Source organism: Triturus cristatus, chromosome 2_1, assembly GCF_964204655.1.
Source record: "Triturus cristatus chromosome 2_1, aTriCri1.1, whole genome shotgun sequence".
In the NCBI taxonomy this organism is placed as follows: domain Eukaryota; kingdom Metazoa; phylum Chordata; class Amphibia; order Caudata; family Salamandridae; genus Triturus; species Triturus cristatus.
The window spans coordinates 448,433,851-448,456,041 of record NC_140581.1 but is presented as its reverse complement, the minus strand read 5'-3'; the positions used below and the strand labels follow the sequence as shown (position 1 = coordinate 448,456,041).

Below are 22,191 nucleotides of genomic sequence, written 5' to 3'. Positions count from 1 at the left end.
GGCCACAACAGTTGGCTGCAGGCCAGTAACGTCAAGACAAAATCCACCTGTTGATAGTCCCCTTCTTGGAACACAAGCTTCAAAACACCGCAAGTCTGTGGATAGTCCAGTTGCAGTCCCTCCTACCCTAATGATTCCTAGTGTCAATGTCCCAGTATCGAACCTGTGTAGAATGGTTCCAAATCCAAAAGTGTCTCTACTTTAGGAGGCCTTAGCCCCAGTAGTTATACCCACCATGGCCTTTGAAAATACGATCAGTTGAAAAGGCCACCGTTGAAATGCTCAAGCCCTCTCTAAATCTTGACCTGTCTGCCATCCTACCCCGGGAGGCTTGATCATAATCTTCAGTGGGGCCAAGACTTGGAATGCCGGTACCAATTCCACTTCCACGTAACCGTCCCAGAAAGACCCTTCAGACACAGAGGTCCACAGTTTCCCATGAACACCTAGTTCAAGGCCCTCTATCAGAAATATACAGATGTAGCTATCCCCCTAGCACCCAGTTGTGAATTAGGAGGCAGGCCGCCAGGCACACACAGCCAAGCACATTAAAATGTTCACTTTCTCAAAGTGATATTTCCATCGCCGTAATTTCGAACCAACTCCCACTGCCAGAGAGGATTCGCCAGTATGAACTCATCGATACCAAACCTCATACTGTTGCTATTCTGCCTGTAGTAAATAATGCCAGACACCCTTTTCTTACATCCCCTCATGCTCATCCAATGCGCGAAGCATTCCCCATCGTACCGAACACGTCATTCACGACTCTTGCAGGTAACACATACACACACCTGCCCAACCTCTTCCTAACACCACTCCCTTTCACCAGGGAGAACTCCGATATAGCAGGAGACAGGCAGAACCTTGGCACACAGTTTTGTAAACGTCAAGTAACAGTAACCTATGCACACAAGCCCCACCAGGGCACCCCTGTGGCACAATTGATGAGCTACCTCTGTGGATGGCACAACCAGTGCAGCAGGCCCACGGAGGCACATTCGAGATACATGCCCCTGATATAGATTTTACCCCATGACAAGGGACTTACGGCTAACTCAAATCAGCCAATCATATATACACCGCTCTGCAGTAAGTACATGATGAGCACAGTACTTTGACACCGCACAGCAGTGCCAAACGCCCCTAAGTCCTAAACTAGCAAAACAAGGTCAACACATGAGGTCAGCAGCCAAAAAGGTTAGGGGAGACAACGCCAACAAAGGCCAGGTCGAACAGACTTGCATGAAGCATATTTACACATACCCATCCTGCCAGCCCACAGGCGTTACCTGCAGTTCATGGTGTGCCAAGAGCACTTCCAGTTTGCTGTGCTGCCCTTCGAGCTCACCAGTGCCCCTTGAGTGATGGCGGTGGTTGCAGCATATCTGTGTAAGTCAGGTGTTCCAGTCTTCCCCTACCTCGAAGATTGGTTGTTGAAGGTGGGATCGATCCAGGCAGTTACCTCCCACCTCCAGACTAAGGCGAAACCCCCTGCATTTGCTGAGGTTCACAATAAATGTGCCAAAGTTACACCTGACTCCATCTCGGAAGCAGCCTTTCATCTGAGCCATTGTGGAAACAATGCAGTTGTGGGCCTGTTCTATTGAAAGCAGAGTCCATGATATTCCGGCCATGATTCAGATGTTTCAGCCTCTATCCAAGATTTGAGGTTGTTGGGCCTCATGGCCCCCTGTATCCTTATTGTGACATGTGCCCATTGGCACATGAGGGCTCTGCAGTAGGGCCTGAAGTTCCAGTGGGCACAACATCAGGGGGAACCTCTCTAACCTGGTCTAGATCTCAGGTGGAACTGCGAAAGACTTGCAGTGGTGGTTGACGAACCACGATTGGGTCAATGGCAGGCCCCTCTCCCTTTCCCACCCAGAGCTGACGGTAGTGACCGATGCGTGACTCGTGGGCTGGGCCTACCATCTGGGAGAGGTGACGATCAGAGGACTAGGTCTATGGCGGAGTCTGGGCTTCACATCTACCCACTGGAGTTCTGGGTGTTCCGGTTTGCAGTGACAGTTTTTCTTCCTTCGATGAAGGGAAGGCTAGGACAGGTGTTCACGTACAACACTACTGCCATGTGGTACTGCAATAAAACAGGGCAGGGTGAGGTTGTGGACCATATGTCAAGAGACTCTGGGCATGGATGGAATGTCACGGCATTCCCTTGGTGGTCCAGCACCTGACGGGCTCTCTGTACTCCATGGCAGACTACCTTTGCCATCGATGCCTAGCAGATCAAAAATGGCTTCTCCATCAGGTGGTGCATGTCACCAGGTTTGCGCACAGGAGGTTTCATGGCAGTTGAGGCTTGAAAATGATTTTCATTTCGAGTGGAACACCGACCTCCTGTACTCCTTACTGCCAATACCATTCCTGCCCAGAGTTCTCAAGAAGATTAGGAATGACCAGGACCAAATCATTCTTGTGGCTCCGGATTGGGCACAGAGAGTTTAATATCCCGAGCTTCTGATCATGAGCATTGGTCTTCCGATCAGGCTGTACCTTTTTGGAAGATCTTCTTTCACAGCAACAGGAAAGGGTTCCACTCCTAAAGCTGCTCACCCTCCACCATTATGCGTAGAGATTGAGCTGCAACCTTTGACAGCTTACAGCCTTCTTCCCGAAATCTATGATTCTAATCTGGCATCCAAGCGTCCCTCTACCAAGGCGGTATATGCCTGCCGTTGGGACAAATTTGTGGCATGGTGTGCATCCAGAAACATTGATCTTTTTTCTGCACCCTTATGACAGGTTCTTCTATTTCCTCTTTCTTTGGCACATGAGGGCTCTGCTCTGGACACTGTTAAATGTTATGTATGCCATTTCGGCATTCTTCCGGTTGCCGGACCAACCTTCTTTGTTCAAGTCACCTGTTGTGACTAGGTTCCTGAAAGGACTACAACACATGTTTTACCCCCGGGCGATTCATATTGTCCTAGTGGGATCTTAACCTGGTCCTTACTTTCCTCGTGTGCACTCCCTTTGAGCTGTTACACAGCTGCCCACTTCCCTTGCTGACCGTCAAATTGGCCTTTCTAGTGGCTATAATATCTGCCAGGTGGGTCAGTGAACTGCAGGTCTTCTCTGTACACCCTTCTTATACCACCTTTTACCCAGGCAGTCTTTCTGAGGACCCATGCCTTCTTCCTCCCAAAGGTTGACACCCTTTCATGTAGGCCAAACCATTACCATCGCTACCTTCTTTGCTCCACTTCACCCTTCTAAAGAAGACAGACTCCAAAATCTGGACCCAAAAACTGCATTGTCGTTTAACATTGATAACACAGGAGAGTTCCGGGTGGACGATCAACTCTTTGTAGGATATGTTAGAGCTAAGAAAGGAACGGTAGTGCAAAAGCTAACCATCTCACGATGGATAGTGTTCTGCCTAAAATCTGCTATGCATTTGCCAGAAAGCAACCCCCTGAGGGCCTGTTTGCGCACTCCACAGAGCCAAGGCTGCGACCACTGCATTAGCGCTCAGAGTCCCTGGCCTGGAAATCTGTCAGGCAGTAACATGGGTATCTTTGCACTGATTTACCAAGCACTACTGCCTGAATGGTCCTGTCAGTCGTGAGGATCACGTTGTCAGTTCCGTCCTGAAGGACTTTTTGGTCTAATCTGTTTGCAGACTCCCGTCCGGGGAGATGTTGCTTGGGTAACTGTTCTAAGGTAGGGACTTCTAGCTGCAGATTCCTTATCAGATGAACAAGTTACTTAACTTTGTTAACGCCCTATCTGGTAGAGACTATCTGGCTGCATATTTAAGGGCCTTCGTAATGCACACCAGTATGTCCACATTCTTTGTGACTCTGCACTTCTGGCGTGGAAAGCAATGAAAAAGAAACGGATGTCAGGGCACTGGGGTTGCTCCTATATAGGCGACATGCACTTCACATCTGGCACAGACGCCGATGCAGAGCCGAGCGGTACAACCTACAGCCAATCAGGGGTACTGCTTGAAAAATTCTGGATTCAGTCTGACGCCTGGGGATCATTCTCAGCTAAGTTACTGAATCTGCGGCTAGATAGCCTATACCAGATAAGGCAGCACCGAAGATAAGTAACTTGTTCATTTGACCTCCACCTACGGTACTCAAGGGACATTTGTTCCCAGGAGCAATATTAACCTTGATGCAGCGCTTTACAGTTTCATTTTGTCACTTCCTCCCTCATATGTTTATGTACTTTATGCCCTAATAAATTAGGATTTAAGCTTTCTCAAGTGAAGTGTTTTTTACTGATAATGTTTGACCTTTGGATAAGGTTTGCATTTTCTATGGATTTCAGATGTTGCAAGAGTCTGAGCTTCATGTTATTTGTAGTATTTCCGGTGCCTTTATATGATATGTGTTCTTTTAGATCCATCAACCAGGCTTTGTTTGTTATGTTTGGGCATGTTTTTCCAATTATGACATGCCTCACATTTGATGCTCTTTTTAAAACCATTGTTCTCTATTGGCCACTAAATGCCTTCTCTTTGCTTCTTTTTGTGATCAAAGGGGCTCTTTGTAGTGATATCAGCAGTAGGGGTTATGTTTTTATGTTATACTGAGTGGCTTCACCAATAATATCTTTAAGGAGCTTCTTCTTGTTTAACATTCTCCATTTTTGTAGTAAAACATTCTTTATAATCTTGCATGCTCTATTGTATTCCACAATGTCTCTAAACCTTGAATGTATTTCTGAGCCCGGTGCTTATGTTTTGTGTGCTGTTGGAGTGAGCAGCTGATCTTTGTTTCCCGCTTGCTGTTTTCAGGGAAGCTTCCAGAACTACTTATAGATGCCATCTTTTTCAAATCATTCTACCGTACCACATGTGCTTCTTCTCTAAATTCTCATTCTTGGTGCAAGTCCTGGTTAACAATAGCTTCATGTAAGGAACTCTCAATTTGAGAGCTCCACGATGGCCACTGTTGGTTCAAAAATGCTATTGGAAGCAGTTTTCTTCCTGTGGACCTTTTGAGCATGTTTAATTGTTTCTGATTTAAATTGTAGATCATAGGGAAACAAAACATCTAGATGTGTTCCTAGCAAGACCCAATCAAGCTAACTACAGGCTACAAAAAAACTTCTTACATACCTCTTGTCTTGTGGTGCCCTGGGCTATGTTACTCCCTCCTTCTCGCAAGGGTTTTATGCATATATACACAGTACACCAATTGGAATTCTCTTTCTTTGCTTTCTTTTTCTTTAAGTCGTCGTGGACATTCCTTGTTTGGTACAGAGTGAGGGTGGTCTTCTATCCTCTTCACTGGACTTCACTGGGCTTGGGTATAGTTCCCCCTTCTGTTGGTTGCTTCTTTCTATCGTTTGTTGTGGCGCTCAAGAGGATAGTGGGAGAGAACAACAAAAAAAACAAGGTTTTAGGCTCTTGCCTATATACTGAGGAAAATAAAAGGGGGGGGGGGGGGGTATGTGCACCTTCACCAATGTTCCTATGTGCCAGGTGCCTTTGTGAGGGGGGGGGCTAGTCTTGTGCAGGAGGTGACGTGCTTCTTCTATCTGCCCACCAGCCCCGTAAAGAAAAGAAACGTGCAGCTGGCACTCGCCTGTATCCACGGCCCTCCGGGGCCGTGGTCTTCTGAGATCCTGCCTCCTCGGCTCCCCTCAGAGTGCCGGTCTCGCTCGTGGTGTAAACGGGGTTAGATCTTCTCTCATTTGCCTCCTTTGGAACTTTCTCCCCACTGGGATGCCTTCCTTCTGCTTCCTGGTCTTGAATCTTCAAGGTGTAGTCCGTCCTCTCTTTCTCCTCCACTTCTGTCTTCGTACGCGCCCCCGCAGCCGCGTCTTCTGGCCTTGTAGTCTCAGTGATGGGAGGGGTTTCCTCGCGCATGACTAGACTGCTGCCTCCACGGCCCTGTTGGAATGTTCGCCGCTCTCTCCTTCTGGCACAGATCGATCGGGTGCCTCGTCACAATACCTTTAGCAGGAAATAAATTGTAGGAGCTTCTGGGGGATGTGTTTTAAGTGGTTGTATTTTTCTTCTGAAAGCCTCTCCTCATTCGACTTGAGGACCCTCCAGAAGAACTCGTCCACAATCTCTTCTGTTGAGGCATTCTCCAATCTTTTTATGTAGTGGTCTTTGATATTTGTCTCTGTTTCCCAGATATATTGGATCCTATCCATGATTCGGTCTCTGCCTTTGTCATATGCTTTGACCAAGATATATTTGTATCTTTATATATACATGCCGATGTGCCAAGCGCAGAATGCTGTATACTACCGTGGTTGTGCATAGAGAGGGGCATGAGAGGGTCAAGATGCATAGAGCATATTACACCCCGTAGATCTGCATAAATAGTTTGTGCCATGATGTTTTCATGTGTAGAAGTTCTCTACAAAGGTTTTTTGCAAGCTCCAGAATGCTATGCTTTAAATGTGTTTAGGGTTTATGAGTATGGGACTAGGTAACCTTTTGTAAATGTATTGTAACATGGTATCTGTGAGGCAGTAAGCAAGAATTTGTCATTTATGCAAGCTGTAGTCTGGTAATAGTATTCTAGCTAATACATAAATAAGATTAACTGAAGATCAGTCACGGTATGTTTTATCCGTGTTGAAATTTTGTCTAATTATGACTGTGTTTTGTAATAATGTTTTCTCTGCTGGTAGCAATTTAACATAGTTTACTCTCGTTTTATATATTGTGAGTTCTGGAATAATTGTGCAATAGATATTCGATTCTTTGTGCTTGATTCTTTGCATGAATATATGCAGAACATTATTTATTTTCTATATTTTTACTGTAACCTTGAAAAGGGCCAGGTGCTCAAACAAAACATTAAGCCTTTTAGTTTCCTGAAGGTATTGAATAATTGGAGGAGGAGAAAGGCCATGCTCTTTAGGTCCCAGCATCAAGCTATGAACGTACCGTTATAACGATGTACCTTGTAGATAACTGCAAGCGGTCTTCCTTTAGCATTCCTCAGTATTTTGGGTTGGTAATTTCAGCAATGTGTTGTGTATCCTCATTTTACCACACTTTTAAAGATTGAAGTGTGCTAATGAATCCTAACTCCCGACCGCATACATTTCACAAGCATTTGCAGTGCAATTGGTCTCGCATTTATGCGAGTTTGACCTATTGGCATTGTAAATGACAATGTCTTTTATTTATGTTTTGGTTTTTAAAACATAAATAAAAGGCATTGTCATTTACAATGTCAATAGCTTAAACTTGAGTAAATGCAAGACCAATTGCATTGCAAATGCTTGTTATTATTAAACTCAACCCTAACGGGTGAGTGGATAACATGTGAATTCTACACCTTGTTGTGTCCCGTGTCTTTTTGCAACATAGACACCATTTCACATACATTTTTTTTGATGAGCAAATTTTATTCATTTTACAACACAGAAAACAATTCAGCCAATACACGGAAATCACGAAGTTAAGTCCATTCACAAAAGCGACATAGCCCCAAATCACGAACCCCCATAAAAGCAAATTGCATTGATAGGATCTAGAACCAAGTCAATCAAGACCCTCCACATTGCCCAACCACTTCCCCCACACTCTGCGGTATTTCTTGATGCACCCCTTGACTTTATAGAAGACTCTCTCTTGGGTTGCGCACCAATCCACCCCTCTACACCACCTCTCCAGGACCGGGGGGGTCAGGGCTTTTCCAGGCCGCCGCTATGTCCCGCTTGGCCACCATCATGGCTATGTTAAAAAATAACTTGTCACTCCTGGACCCGTCCAGCCCATCAGTGATCCCCAGCAAAGAGTGACGTGGATTGTGGGGGACCTCCCAGCCCAGTACCTCCGTTAACTCCACTTCAATAGATCCCCAGAACTGTCCCAAGCGGGGGCATGACCAAACCATGTGGAGGAAGTTGGCCGGTGCTTGACTACATCTCGTGCATGATGCATCTGGGCGCATACCCGCTCGACACAGGCGTAAGGGGGTAAGGTACGCAACGTGCAAGTAGTAGAGCTGAATCAGCTTGAGTTTTGCGGAGACGGCGACTATTCTGGGGGCTATGAGGGCATCACGCCAGTCCGCCTCATCAAGGGGGCCTACCCACTCCACCCATTGACCCCTCAATCTATCAAGGGATGTGGGGGTATTGTTAACTAGGGTGCGATAAATGTGTGAGATCCCCCCCCCCTTCCTAAGTTTCCCAGCAGTGTCTGAGCTTCAGTGGGGCTATACTCAGGGAGCCTCATCTCGTCCTTAACATGTGCGTGGAGGGCATGTCTCAACTGCAAATATTTATAAAACTGGGACGAATGTAAAGAGTAACGGATTTGGAGCTCCTGGAAGGACAACATACGGCCCCTGGCCCATACATGCCCTAGCTGGGAAATGCCAAAGAGGTCCCAAGTTTTGAACCCTTGTAGTCCGCTAACCTCCCGAAGCCACGCCTCATGCCAGAGGGGAGTACACTGGGTCAACTTCCCCATCCAACCAGTGTGGCGGAGCGAGGCCCGCCAGGCCAACAGCACAGAGCGCATCACATCAGGCAATCGAGTTGGAATGGGACCCCCCTACATCATGGCCTGGATGTCCGCGAGCCCTAGGTCACTCAGTTCAAGCCTATAGGCTAGATCTGACCAGCCCCCATTAAACCAATCGTGTACTACCAGGAGACGTACCGCCAAAAAGTACAGATACAAGTGGGACATCCCCATGCCGCCATCGTAGGAGGGAATCTGGCAAATAGACAAGGCCACGCGTGTCCGACCTCCGCTCCAGAGAAACTTGGTAATGAGACTATCCAGTTCCCGAAACCAGGTCCTGGGAAAACAGAAAGGGGTATTCTGCAGGATGTAGAGGAATCTGGGGAGGATCATCATTTTAAACAGGGCCACCCTCCCCAGAGGGTTCAGGGGCAGCACTTTCCATTTGAGGAGGTCAACCTTGGCCTTCTTAATTAACGGGGTCACATTAAGGGACCAGCCCAACTCTGGAAGCAGGGTAATCCAATTCCCCAGGTATTTAAAGGACTGCCTCCGGATTGGTATGGTAGACTGCCAGTCAAAGCACTCTCTAGAGAGATGCAGGGGAACCAGCACTGATTTCCCTGGATTTAACCGCAGCCCTGAGGCCTGCTCGAAAGAGTGCAGAATCCGGAGGCAATGTGGCCCAGAGGAGTCTGGGTCAGACAGGAAGACCAGAACGTCGTCCGCGTATAGGGCGATCTTGTCCGTGTCAGTATTGGGCCACTCCCATCCACGGAGGCGGCCTACAGCCCACACCAGGGACGCCAAGGGCTCCATCGCCAGGGTGAATAGCTGGGGAGAAAGGAGACATCCCTGTCTAGTGCCCCTGGCGATGGGGAAGGCCTCCGACAGTACCCTGTTGACCAACACTCGCGCTCTTGGGCGAGCATACAGGACTCGGACCAGAGAACAGAAGTGGGGCCCGAACCCCATCTCGGACAGCACGCCCAGCAGGTATGTCCAGTCCACCGGGTCAAAGACCTTCTCAAAGTCAATGGCCAGGAGTGCCAAGTATGGGGTAGCCAGGTGCCGGTGCGCCAGAGCTAGTTGCAACCTGCGGAGGCAGTGGCGGGTCCCACGCTGTGGCATGAACCCACACTGATCCTGGTTCACGAGTAAGGCCGAGTATGGTTTCAGTCATTGGGCCAGAATGGTAGCGTAAAGTTTGATTTCGTTGTTGAGGAGGGGGATGGGGGCGATACTCCACGCACGACTGGGAGGGAGGCTGGGATTTCGGAATAACCACAATGGTGGCCACATCCGTTTCTGGCGGGGAAAAATCCTCTCTCGACTGCTTCTTTAAAGAAGCTGGCCAGGTGGGGCACTAGGGTGCCTCGGTATGCTGTGTAATACTCTTGCGGAAGGCCATCCGGACCGGGGAAAACCCGGGTGATTGCCTCTTCGATTTCTTTGTCGCTCTAGGTCCTTTCGAGCGGCTGAGTCCAGTTTAGGAAAGCTCACCCAGCCCTAGGCTAGGAGTTCTGCAACGGACAGCTCGGGGTGCGGGCTGTGTACAGCCCCCGGTAGTATGCCACGAAGGTATTTGCCATCACCATTGGAGCACACTGTACCGCCCCTGCAGCATCACTCACCTCTGGGATGATACGGTTCGCCCTGGGATACGTGGCCAATCTGTGTAAGATCATGCCGTTCTTGTCCCCCCAATTGTAAAATCTTGCTACCGAGGACCGCCAGAGGAGCTTGGCCGCATCCAATGATAGTTGCTTAATCTCGTCAAGGATGAGGCCTAGCTGTCGGGTCTCGGCAGCATCTTCTGATGTAGACAACAGCTGTTCCAAGCGAAGCGCCTGCACTTCCTTGGAAGTGATCTCCTGCACCTGCGATTGCCTCTGGAGCTGAAGCTGCCGTTTTGCAAAACCTCGTTTGGTTGCCTTCCCTGGCTCCCAGAGGGTGCCCGGGGAGGCCACCGAGCCCGCGTCGGTAGCAAAATAATGTTTAAGCTCTGTCCCTTCCGCCTGCTTAAAGTCCTTATCCTGGAGAAACCAGGAGTTCATCCTCCATGTTTGGCGGGCCGAGGGAGGGGGGGCCCCTGTGCCAAGGAGAATCGGGGAATGATCTGAAATGCCTCTGGGCAGGATGCGGACGTCAAGGATCATAGAGCAGTCGGGCGCCGGGACAAAGATCGCATCTATGCGCGCTTGGATGTGGTGAGCCGCGGAGGTATGGGTAAAGCGGGTGCTACGCGGGTGCCATATGCGCCATGCATTGCAGAGCCCCAGGGACTCCGACCAGGTTTTCAGTTTTTTCGCGCTCGCCGCCCGGGCAGCAGATGGAGGTCCTGTTGTGTCAAGGGCCGGGGCTAAGACTGCATTAAAGTCGCTCGCAATGGCCATATTGCCTGCGGGCACATTGTGTAGCAGGGCAGCTACATACGCGAGTGTGGTCGCGAGCATGGAGGGGGGGGGGACATAGACCAACATAAGAGTAAGGGGAGACCCAGCCAGCGAACCACAGACTGTCACTGACGAGCCTTGAGGATCATGGATCACGTGGGAGAGGACGAACGGAATGGCAGTGTGCGCCGCAGGAGGATGGCAACTCCCCGGGAACCCCTAGAGGAGCCGGCGTGCCATACTCCGTCATAGCCATAAGAGCCAAAAAGGGACAGCAGTTACCCAAAAGGTGTGTTCCTTGAAGCATGAGGATATCTATGTGGAGACGCTGCGCGTACCATAGGACCGCTGTGCGTTTGTGGCGGTCTAACAGACAGTTGACATTCCACGACAACACGTGGAGAGATGCCGTGGGGAAGTGTTATCTGTCATGATAGGTGCGTCTCGGTCTAGGCTGAGCAGATGAATTTGGGTATACGAACGCGCTTGGGGGCTCGCAGTGTTGAGAGTGTACGCTTGCTGCGGGGGCACACCCGTCCCTCCCCCCTATAACCTGTGTCATTCCGTGGTAGCTGCAACAAAAACCATAACATACAGGGCAAAACCTTCCCAACCCCCATTGGCCCCCTCCCCCCCACCCTACACTTCAGGAACCAAAGCATCAGTCGACCCTCAAAAGCAGCACCCTATTACACTGGACAAACAACCAAACTAGATTGCTTGGGACTGGGGAAACGTGGAGGACCCCTCCTCTTGAATGGATGCATGTTTATAAAGTCGATCGGGAAACTAGACACAGTTCAAAGTCAGAGCGCCGTTTCCGGCCGCGGAGCAATGCCCGGCGGGCAGAGACCGGCTCAAGCAGGGTCCCTCAAAAGCATGGGGCTACAGGAGCGATCCGTGTCCGGGAGGTCAATCGCGGGGTACCGGGATGCAGCCTCCCCGTCGTCCAATCGGCCAGCAGAACCAGAAAGCCGCCCAGTCGGCACTCCCTCCGCGAATCGGGGTGGCTGCTGTGAGTGGCCCGGCGGGGAGTCCGAGCGGGCTCGCCTCCGATCACGGCGTCTGCGGGATCGATTACGTGGAGGCTGGGGGGCAGAGGAAGCAGGGCGGCCGAGCCCGTCCCCTGCATCCATCCCGCCCAGGGCACGACCCTCGGCTCGCAGAGGGTGCTCCTCCGTCACCCATGTCCAAGCCTCAGCCGGGCTGTCTAAGAACAAGGTCTTATTCGCGAACACCATCCGCAGACGAGCCGGGAAGAGGAGTCGGTATTGAATGTTAAGCGCCCTCAACTTCTGCTTAACCTCAACAAACGAGCGACGTTGGCCCTGGCACTCCCGGGTATAGTCTGGAAAGATCATAATGGTGCTGTTGTCGTGGAGGAGTCGTTGCTGCTTACGGGCTTCAGACAAGATGATGTCACGGTCCTTGAAGTTAAGAACCCGCATTATGATCGGGCGGGGAGGAACACCCAGCATTGGTTTGGGGGCCAGGGACCGATGAGCCCGCTCGATTGCAAACCAAGGAGATAAGGGTCCCCCCGGGATCCACGACTTCAGCCACTTCTCCAAGAAGTCCACTGTACGACCCTGCTCCACTCCCTCCGGAAAACCCACCAGGCGGAGAATGTTGTGTCTAGACCTGTTTTCAGCGTCTTCCGCCCGGCGGTGCAACTCCTGAGTATGAGACTGAAGATGGGCCACCTGCCCCTTAAGCTTCTGCACGTCATCTTCAACAGAGGAGATCCGGTACTCAGATTCTTTAATCCGGGCATTCGCATTACGAAGATCCTGCCTGATGAGAGTCATGTCCACCCTCACTTCTGCAATCTTGCCCTCCACCGAAGTCTGGGATGTGTGAATGGCCTGGAGGATGGCGGCCAGTTCGGCAGATGGCGGAGCACCTTGCCCAGCCACTCCCCCAGAAGCCCCCGCCCCCCCCCCATGAAGCGGTCCATTTTCGCCTGGGTGGCAGGGACCTTTGCGGATCTGTCCGTTCTACCCAAGCTCGACCCCCAGGGAAGGGCGGGCCCCAAGGACCCCCCCCCCCCGGCAGGACCCTCACTTGGAGGATCAGTGAGGCGGCAGACTCTACCCAAAGAGCCGTGAATTGCACGCAGCCGATGAGACGTCCCGGGGCAGCCCAAGCCGCCACCCCAGAGGGGCAGCCAGCGTAGAGGAGCCGGAAGGGAGGGTCGCAATTCAGGGCCATAGGTAGAACCCCCGCCACTGGAGCCACAGACCAGCCCACCGGGGTAAGAAACACCGCCGATGAGGAAGAAGGCAGGGGGGGTCACCGGATCCCAGACGGGGAAGGGTACGGTATGCGCAGTCGCCCCCTGGGATGTGTTGATTGTTCAAGGGGTGAGTGGGGGACCCACGAATCCAGCTGCAGTGGTGATGATCGCCGCCCCGCGTGATCCAACGGACCTCCGTCCACAGCCACCCCGGATCACCGCCGCTCGAAATGGCGGCCGAGGCGCTCGCACACACGCCCCGGGCCCAGGAGGATAGCCAGCGGGCTACGCCGCCACCGTCGCCAGACAAAGGGCACCAGCTCTGCCCACCAGTAAGTCCTGCCTGGCCCACCAGGAGCCGGGGGAGGGGGTGGAAGGAGCCGCACCAGCCAAGGGCCCTCCTGCGCCCCCCCCTGCTGCCCGATTGACAGCCGACCCACACCCCCAGACCAGACACCACTGCACCCCCACTCCTTACCTGCAGGACTGTTCAAGGATTGCGACCTCCAACGGGGCTCGGTGGGACCTCCTCGCGTGGACTCAGGCAGGGCCTCTGAAGTCAGCTACGTCCACCCTGCGCCGGGGGATGACAGAAGAGCACCTCACCCAGGAGGCCGCCCCCCCCTTCAGCAGGCTACAGCACCATCCGCGACCGATGCGGCCCTCAAGGAATCACACGGCCACCTCCATGATCAGCAATCCCACAGACGGAATTTCTCCACTCCAGTGGGATCGGGCCAGGCAGCAGGGGCGTGTTGGAAGAGCCCCGCCACCACAAATGCGCACCGTTAGTCCAGGGGAGGGCCACAGGGGCAACAGGAGGTCACCCCCTCTCAGGATGCATCCCTGCCAGGCCTCAGCAATACAGCAGGCAGGCACTGTCCAAGGCCCGCTGGTCCGCCGATATCACAGGATCAACAGAGGCCCGCTGCCCAAAGCTCATGAAGGATGTCCACCACTATCGTCAGGCCAGGCACCAGGCAGGACTCCACTGGCCCCCAGAATCGCAGCAGGTGACCCGCGCGCTCAGAGACCCCAGATGGAGCCGCGGGAGCACGCACTTACCAGCGCCTTTTCAAAGGGGCCGACCGGCGCGGGATAACATCGCGAGGCCTCCAGCGCCACAGCTCCGCTTCACAGGGCCTTTGATACGGCGCCGGCGGGACCCGTCAAGGCGGCAGCGGGGATCCAGAGCAGAGAGGGGGGGTACCCGCCACTCAAGGAGCCCCCCCCCCCCCCCCCACAGGCGGGCAGACCGGTCACAGAGCCTGGGCCAACAGAGGATCCGACTCCAGCGCGATCGCGGCCGCCATCTGGGGAGCCCGGCCGGTTCAACTCTTCAGGTCAGCCCCCTATTCTTCAGATGCAGCGCCACGCGATGAAAACAAAGCAGCACTCTGCGCCTCCTCCGCCGTCCGGGGACAGCCGATCACACTTGGATAGAGGGACGCCGCGCCGCCTCAACACAGGATCTGCCCCAGGGGGCTCGGCAGGCAGGACCTCACCAGGCTCTCCCAGCGCTTCACACCCAGCCGGGTATCCTTCACTGTCAGGAAGGGAGGGGCAACACAAATACCAGCTGGAGTGGCGCAGACAGTTCCCCAGGTTCCCCCTCTCCGGAGCACATTAGGGGGGAGCCAGGAGCACAGCCGCAGATCGGGCCGGGAGATTGGCATAGCGGAGCCGCCATCTTGAGGCCACCTTGAGGCCTGGACCCCGGCCGGGACCACCTGTGGCACCTGGATGCAGCCCACACCGCCTCCAGGGAAGGCCTGTGTACCAAAGACAGGCAGGCTGGATACACGGTAAGGACCCTCCGATGGCAGTGGATGCAGAAGCGCATGACGGAGGGGTCCGGAGCACTTCTAAAGTGCGACCGGCATCATGACGCTCCTGGCCACGCCCTTCACATACATTTTATAGTGTTTTGATGTAAAATGCTCCGACACCCTCCACTGGTTTGCAAGGAACCATTGCAGGGCCCTAATAAAGAATGCAGTATCCTGGTGCACTGTACAGTTATCATTTACTATACAGTAAAAGTCAGTATAATAGACTAAATTTATGTGTTGTACAATGCACAATTTTGTGCCACCACCCCTCCCCCATTTGGGGGGGGAGCACAGCGCCCCGAACCCAGTCTATAGTGGTCAGACTTGCATGCTGTATTCTCTGTGCACTGTATGGGACTGGCCTGACAATGTGCCACGGGCCACGGCTGCTTTGGGCTCCCAGTCCGTCCCTTGGCCTGCCCCCCTCCCTTGTTACGTGACCCTCACACCACGGAGATCCGCAGCTGGTCCCCAGATAAGTCCCCACTGTAGCACAGGGCAGGAATGCTGCTCCCCCAGACCTGCAGTACCAGTGCGACCAGATGCCTGCGCCGGGCCAGTCGCGTAGAACCACTCGGCGCCATAAATCACCTCTCGCGTAAGCAGCAGCAAAACCGCGTTCAGAGGGCGCCCTGCTCAGGTACCCCAAAAATAGTGAACCTAGTGCTGGAAGGGGGCGCACCTGCAGCATACAAACCCGGGATTTAATACTTCACCGCCCCTTATGTTCATTCATAATTATGCCTCCCCGTCTACCTAACCCCCAAACTATGCTCTCTGGGCTCCTAAATAACGAAGGGGGGACCAGGGACAGCATCAATCCCAGCCTTGCGATCACGCTGTACACAGAACAAGTGTGTGGGGTTAGTATAAAGTCACTCTCCACCCTCAGATAAGTGCATCTCCATGTCACACCTAGAGCAGAGACGATTCTGGTGTGTGTGTGTGCCCCAAAGAGTGACAAAACTATGTTAGATCTCCAATCCCCACTCCTTTCTTCAAATCGCGCAGTCTGCTGCCCAACCCCAGTACTGCACAACCTGTTAGATGCTATTTTCTATTTATAGCTCACCCCCGTTATGGCCTTGTAGCGCTAGATATCAGCATATCTTGACCACAACATTAAAACTCTACAAACGTTTATTCTTAGTTTAGGGGAATCACCTGGTTAAAATTAAGTAGGGTCCCAGAGGCCTATAGTAGTGACCTCATAATGTTCTACTTAGTTCACCTCACTGCTTCAAAAAGCTATGCTGCGCTCCTGCACCCACGCCGCGCCATCTTAAACACGACACAGCCCACCTCGACGATGAGTGAGTAGCTACCACCTCCAGCACGTCCGCAGGAGAGCACCGAGGGTGTTTTTATTTCGACCCCCAGGACCTAACGTACCTCCTTCGAGGTTGAGACTCAATGTAATACTGGTCACGGATTTATGTGATATTTCACTCCACCCCCCAAGCAACGGCGAGAGCCCCTAAAATGCCCGCTCAGAGGACCGCAGAAAGTATTTTGACTGAGTGAGGACCCCAATTATAACTCTGCTGAGGGGGGACCCCAACCTTGACACGCGAATAGAAAAAGGTTCCTGTTCCAGTGCTCAGAAGGACAGCGAGCAGTACCAATCAAAAGTAGGGTCACAAGACACGAGCAACAGCATAAACCAAAAACGTCACAAACGTGATCCAGGCAGGAACAAGCGAGGCGACTCCCTTTAAAATACTCAAAGTGCTGTAGTGCGAATGTGAGAACAACTTTCCGTTATGCACCATCATCTTTCACCCTCCAAGAGACCCAATGCGGTCCCAGCGTAGTCAAATATAACAAAACAAAGGACAGTTTAAGACAACCATTACGCAAATGAAAAAAATAGTGCGGTCCCAGCAAACTCAAATATAACAAAACAAAGGACAATTTAAAACAACCATTACACAAATGAAAAAAAATAGTGCTACCCACTGTAATTAAAGGAGACTGTGTCACGCCGCATGCAAACAATCCAGTCCGGATGGGCTGTCCGAGAAGGAGACAGGGCGGTAACAAAAAAGCTTTGTTTTCAATCGAAGGCCAGCGTTTAGCATAAATGATGACGCCAGCCAATGGGAATGCCGGACGGGGCTTCAAGTCCCCTTCTGAAATCTTTCGATTACAATATGCCTTGCAGAGCGAGGAGCGCATGCACGCTCCAGCGCTAGGTCTGCGAAACCGAAAAACCAATACACAATGATTGGGGTACAGACAGGAATAATGAATGACTTTCGCTTTGCTCCTGTCCTCCTGCAGTTCAGAAAGAAACTGAAAGTATCATGAACTGACCCTCCGGGTACCAACACTACTTGCTTCTCTGTAAGCTCTACTTGGGTCTTGCCTCTGTTCAGCCCACTGTTGCTCCTCTGCTATTTCTGCACGATGCAGATGTTCCTACATGGGTACATATATACATTTGTAAAACCTAAGTGAGAGTCCTACAAATCACAGAACCTTAGAGGCTTTTTCAGATTAGAATCCCCGAATATACAAGGTAAGAACATATTTTCTCCCCCTTATGTTTCTCACTTCCCGCATGAGCCACTGCCCTTCAGATCAGACTTGAAACGAATTGCAGAGAACAATAAATGAATGCAATCTTCCCTCTAACATGCCTTCCTTTATTAAGTATTAGAATCCCCCCTCCTAGCGTCCTGAGTGCATACGTTTTACGGAATCATTTATTTTAATGGAAATGTCGTCCGCAGCGGATAGCTAAATAAACGGGGGAGGGAGGATACATAAGGTACAAAACTAACATCCACATGTCCCCCGAAAATGCCGGAGATCACTCTCCATCCTTCAGCTCTCTTCGATGAAGATGCTGGGGGCTCAGTTAGCTCCGTGGACCAAAGCGTCCACTGCAGGGATCGGTGTGTAGGTGGTCGTAGGTTCAAATGCCACCCGTCCTTCTCTGCCTTTCGTCCGCCTAGTGTCGATGACAGAGCGAGTGCCTCTGTTCGGTAGCAAGCATCTGTTATCTATCAGTCCAAACCAGAAGAACCCCTCCTAAGTGGAAGGTGAAACTCTGTAAATATCCCCTTATGTTATGAATAATTGCTGTGATCTGTCAAGATTTAATATTGTGTGTATTCCTTTTTATAGATCTTTTCACCCACTTTGCGCAAAGACCACAGTTAGTGTTGCCTTTTGTTTCCTCTCTGAATATGTAAAATCCAATGAATGTGTTTGGATCTAACAGCCCTTTTATCCTTTGTCATGCGAACCGATCACGTCTAATAACTTGTCTAAATCTGTGTTTCAGTGGATGGATTTCCGCCCTGACTGGCCTGAATAAAAGTATTGCTGTTGGAGTTATGATGCTAATTATAGCCGCCCTTTTCACGGTGTCTGCAGTCATGTCACTTGTTATGTTCAAAAAGGTAAGCCTCGTTCGTTTTTCGGGTGACTTCCAAAACCGGTGAAGAGGCAATGCTTTTAATTGGAAAACAAAATCTATGCAGGCTGAATGCTTTTTGAGGGGTTTGCTTTGGGATTGTAACAGTAATGCATTTTCCCACCCAGCAAAAGCGGCTTTCCTCCTGTTGACTAATGACATTTTTCGTGCGAAAATGTATACCCCGGAGTGTAATTAATTGTCTTCTATCGCTTTTTTTGTGCAGTTATCTAAATGTTCGCATCATTATTTAGAGCATAAAGCAAAACTGTAGGGCCTTAATTTCTGCAGGCTTCCTTAGCATCAATCGCCCATCATTATCAGTATAACAAAAGGTTTGTGAGTGCATGGTAATGCATTTGTTCACCTATATTCTTGCGATTATATATTTCCTGGAAACTAAAATGTATCTTGCCTGGTAAATATCTGGAGTTCTGATCTCCTTGTGACCTGGAGGTTAGAGGGATGTCGTTTTTCGGGATGATGGGACTATGTTGGCGCTGCTGCTTGGGAGACACAGACCTTTTTAAACACACCCCCAGGATATTACAGCATAGATTTTCAAATGTTGCTGCACAAAAATTGATTGTGCTGCACAAAATGAAACATTTGCAGCTTTATTGCAACACTTTATTTTACTTTATTTAACTCGTAATCATTCATTTTCAGCCTTACATCAATGAGTATTCCATTTCGAAATAAGCATGTTTAAAGTGTCTGAAAGTGTTTGTTTGCTATATTCTCCATTGGGGTAACATTCTGGTTCATAGGTTATGCCAAGCACGATAGCACAGGTTTGCTTGTCATTCTGTTTTATTTGGCATTGTGCTGACTTGGGGCTAGCGGTTCCAAGTCCCTGAGCCATCTGCTGTAGGACACCAAATGCCGCCGGTGTGAGGGCGGTGGGCAGCTTTCTAAACGAAGTGCGGTGTTTTCAGTTGACAATACGGATTAGAGTATTGGACTGAGGGAAGGATAACTGTCCCCCTGGAACATTTTCAGAGATTGTGGCATTCATTCACGACGATGAAATAAATAATAAATACATTAAAAAAAAATATTCATTATAACTGATGGACGATTTTTAGTACAGAGGGATACTCGCCAATATATAAATACAAGCCCTCATGAAGTTCAACACTGTTTGAACGAAACGCGTTGGCTGGAATGTTTTTTACTGATTGGATTTTACGATTGTGAATAAAGCTTCAACTTTCCAGATGAACTAAAGGAATCTTTGATTCTTACTTCCGGGTGCACCATTCCACTCTTTTGTGTTGTCAAGACTTTGTCTGCGTCTGCAGCAATACCATACAACGGTTGGTATTGGAAGAAGAGTGCACCGTATTCTACAACTTTGAACTTTATGTGAGGTGCAGTTGAATGGTCCGCCGTTGTCTTCTGCTTTTTCTTGTAAGCTTCCCTAATGTCCTTAAATACTGAGGTGAGTGTGCGCGACTATAGCGATTCAGTGTCTTTGTACGTGGCACTATTAACATAGCACAGCCCATCCAAGAAAGTGCCACACCTGGTACACCTCCACTTCTGCTGAGGATCGTAACGTAGACCCTAGTGACGGGCCAACCCTTCAAGAATTCCTCCTTAGTTAAAGGCTAGACAGTCATGGCCCTCTGAGCATTTTTGCATTTGACAACTGCTTCTGCCACTCTACAAAAAGTACTTGCTCAAAAAACAGAAAAGAGATTGCATTGTCCAGCCGCAGCCCGTGCAGGTGAGTGGTGGGGCCAGGTGGGGAAGGGATTTCGACAGACGACAACGAGGGAAAATTAATTATTTATTTAATTTTCCCCTGTCATCATCCGTCGAAATCTCACACCCCACTAGGCCCACCGTCCTTACCTGCATGGGCCGCGGCTGGCGTTGTCATCAGAAGGGTTACGTTTTGTCTCATGTTGATTCCCAAAGGAGGTTTTGCACTTTGCAGAATACTGCAGTAGGTCTCATGTAGTCTCACTTCTCCTTTTACTACGTATAGTGGACAAGCACAGAGATGACTAATGTAACACCCGTTATTTCGAGAAATGCTGGAGGGTCTCTTTAGTGCTTGCTGCAGTGTAACACACGGAGATCCTTCTTGCCATGCATGCTTTGACCTCGGTTGTAGGGAAAGGAAGCACCATGTTGCAACTCGTGGCAGATGCTAATCTAGGATTAGCGCGGAGCATTTGCTTCATTCTAAGAATGCAAGGGAATGCATTTTACCTTATCTTAAAAGTGGATACACACCCAGTCCTGACATGGTATCAAACTTATACCCAGATCCTTGGGGTTTGAATTTAGACTGGACAATGAAAGGAAACGAGCTGTGAAAAAAGACAGTTAAACATTCACTCAAAAATGATTGGAAAAAATGAAAAAAGAGGGTCCAGATTAAAAGTTTCATTTTCTTCGAGCCACAGTCTTTGATGAGGCATCAGAAGATGAGTATGACCATTCTCCCTCCAGCTGACTGTTGGTGCAGTTTCTCTTTTCAATACAAGTGGAAGCATGATTCCTGCCCAGATGATACAGTTAGAGCCTGCCCACAACATCCTCTCTCCCCTCGCACAGTTCCAGGAACAAGCCGCGAGTCAGTGGCGCAGCTGTACTTGGACTATTAACCCCAGATGTCCTGCACGACAAGACCTGCAGGTGCGAGGCTTCGCTCACCTTCTTATTTCACAGGAGCTTTGTAGAAACAGATTACATAAACTGCAGGTGTGCAACACCCATTGGGCAGAATGGGCTGCAGCCCCCCGTCAGCTGCAGTTGACTGGGCTGCCTGGGCTGGAGTTAGTGCCTTCCAGCCTTACATTCAAGTAGGGTGACCAACAGTCTGTAAATTTCACGGATCGTCCGTGATTTGGATCTCACGTCCATTGTCCGTGATGATTCCTTTAACGGACGCCTTTTGTCCATAATTTTAGGCATTGGGGAACAGCACTGTTCCCCTTTGGGAAGCCTCAACTCCCTGATGGGGCCACCTCACACTCATTCTTGGAGCACAAGAGCAGCCCCACCCCACCCATTGCCATTTTGTAGGCAGCGGATTGTCACATACAGCATGACAATGGGCCAGTATGGGCTGTTAAAGCATGTGGCGGGCCTCCCCCTGCCTTGGTCTAGGGCAGGGTATTCTGTTTTAACAGAACATAAAGAAAAATGTTGCACCTCACGAAATGAAAGAAATGTACAGAATCCAGTTCATGTAAAGAAGCCATTGAAATAAGTTAAAAAGAAGAGGTTAGTGAAAGGGTGGATGATGGGCGAGTGAATGGGCGGGTGGATGAGTGAAATGATGGATGGATTGATGAATTGATAAGTGAGAGGGTGAATGGATGGATGGATGGATCGATGAGTGAGAGGGGGGATGTAAGGATGAATGAGTGAGTGAAAGGGAGGGTAGATGGACAAAAGGATGGGTGGATGAGTGAAAGGGTGGATAGATGAGACAAAGGATGGATGGATGAGTGATATGGTAAATGGGTGGATTCATGAGGGGATGAGTGGATGGATTGTTGGGTGGGTGGATGGGTGAAAGGATGACTGAGTGAAAGGGGGGTGGAGGGAGAAAAGGGGAATGGATGAGTGAAAAGAAGGATGTACGGATGGATGAGTGAAAGAATGCATAATGCATGAGTGAAAGGGAAGGTGAGGAGCTTTAAGAAAGGATGGATTGTTGAGTTAAATGGTGAATGGATGGACGGATGAGTGACTGGGCGAATGGACGGATGAGTAAGTGAAAGTATGGTTGGATGGGTGAGAGGGTAAATGGTTGGATGGATGAGTGAATGAGTGGATGGATGGATGAATGAGAGAGGGTGGATAAAGGGATAGATGAGTGAAAGGATGGATGGAAGGGTAGATGATGGATATGT

The 22,191-nt window shown here is 50.3% G+C and overlaps 1 protein-coding gene across 3 annotated transcripts in view; it reads left to right on the top strand.

The window, feature by feature from the left end:
• Positions 1-22,191, top strand: part of SCAMP1 (secretory carrier membrane protein 1) — a 573,188-nt gene that overhangs the window by 533,226 nt on the left and 17,771 nt on the right. For all 3 annotated transcript variants that reach the window (XM_085632265.1, XM_085632264.1, XM_085632262.1), the window contains one exon: positions 18,182-18,299. In XM_085632265.1, coding sequence (XP_085488391.1) covers positions 18,182-18,299 — 118 coding nt within the window. The remainder of the gene's footprint in view (positions 1-18,181; positions 18,300-22,191) is intronic.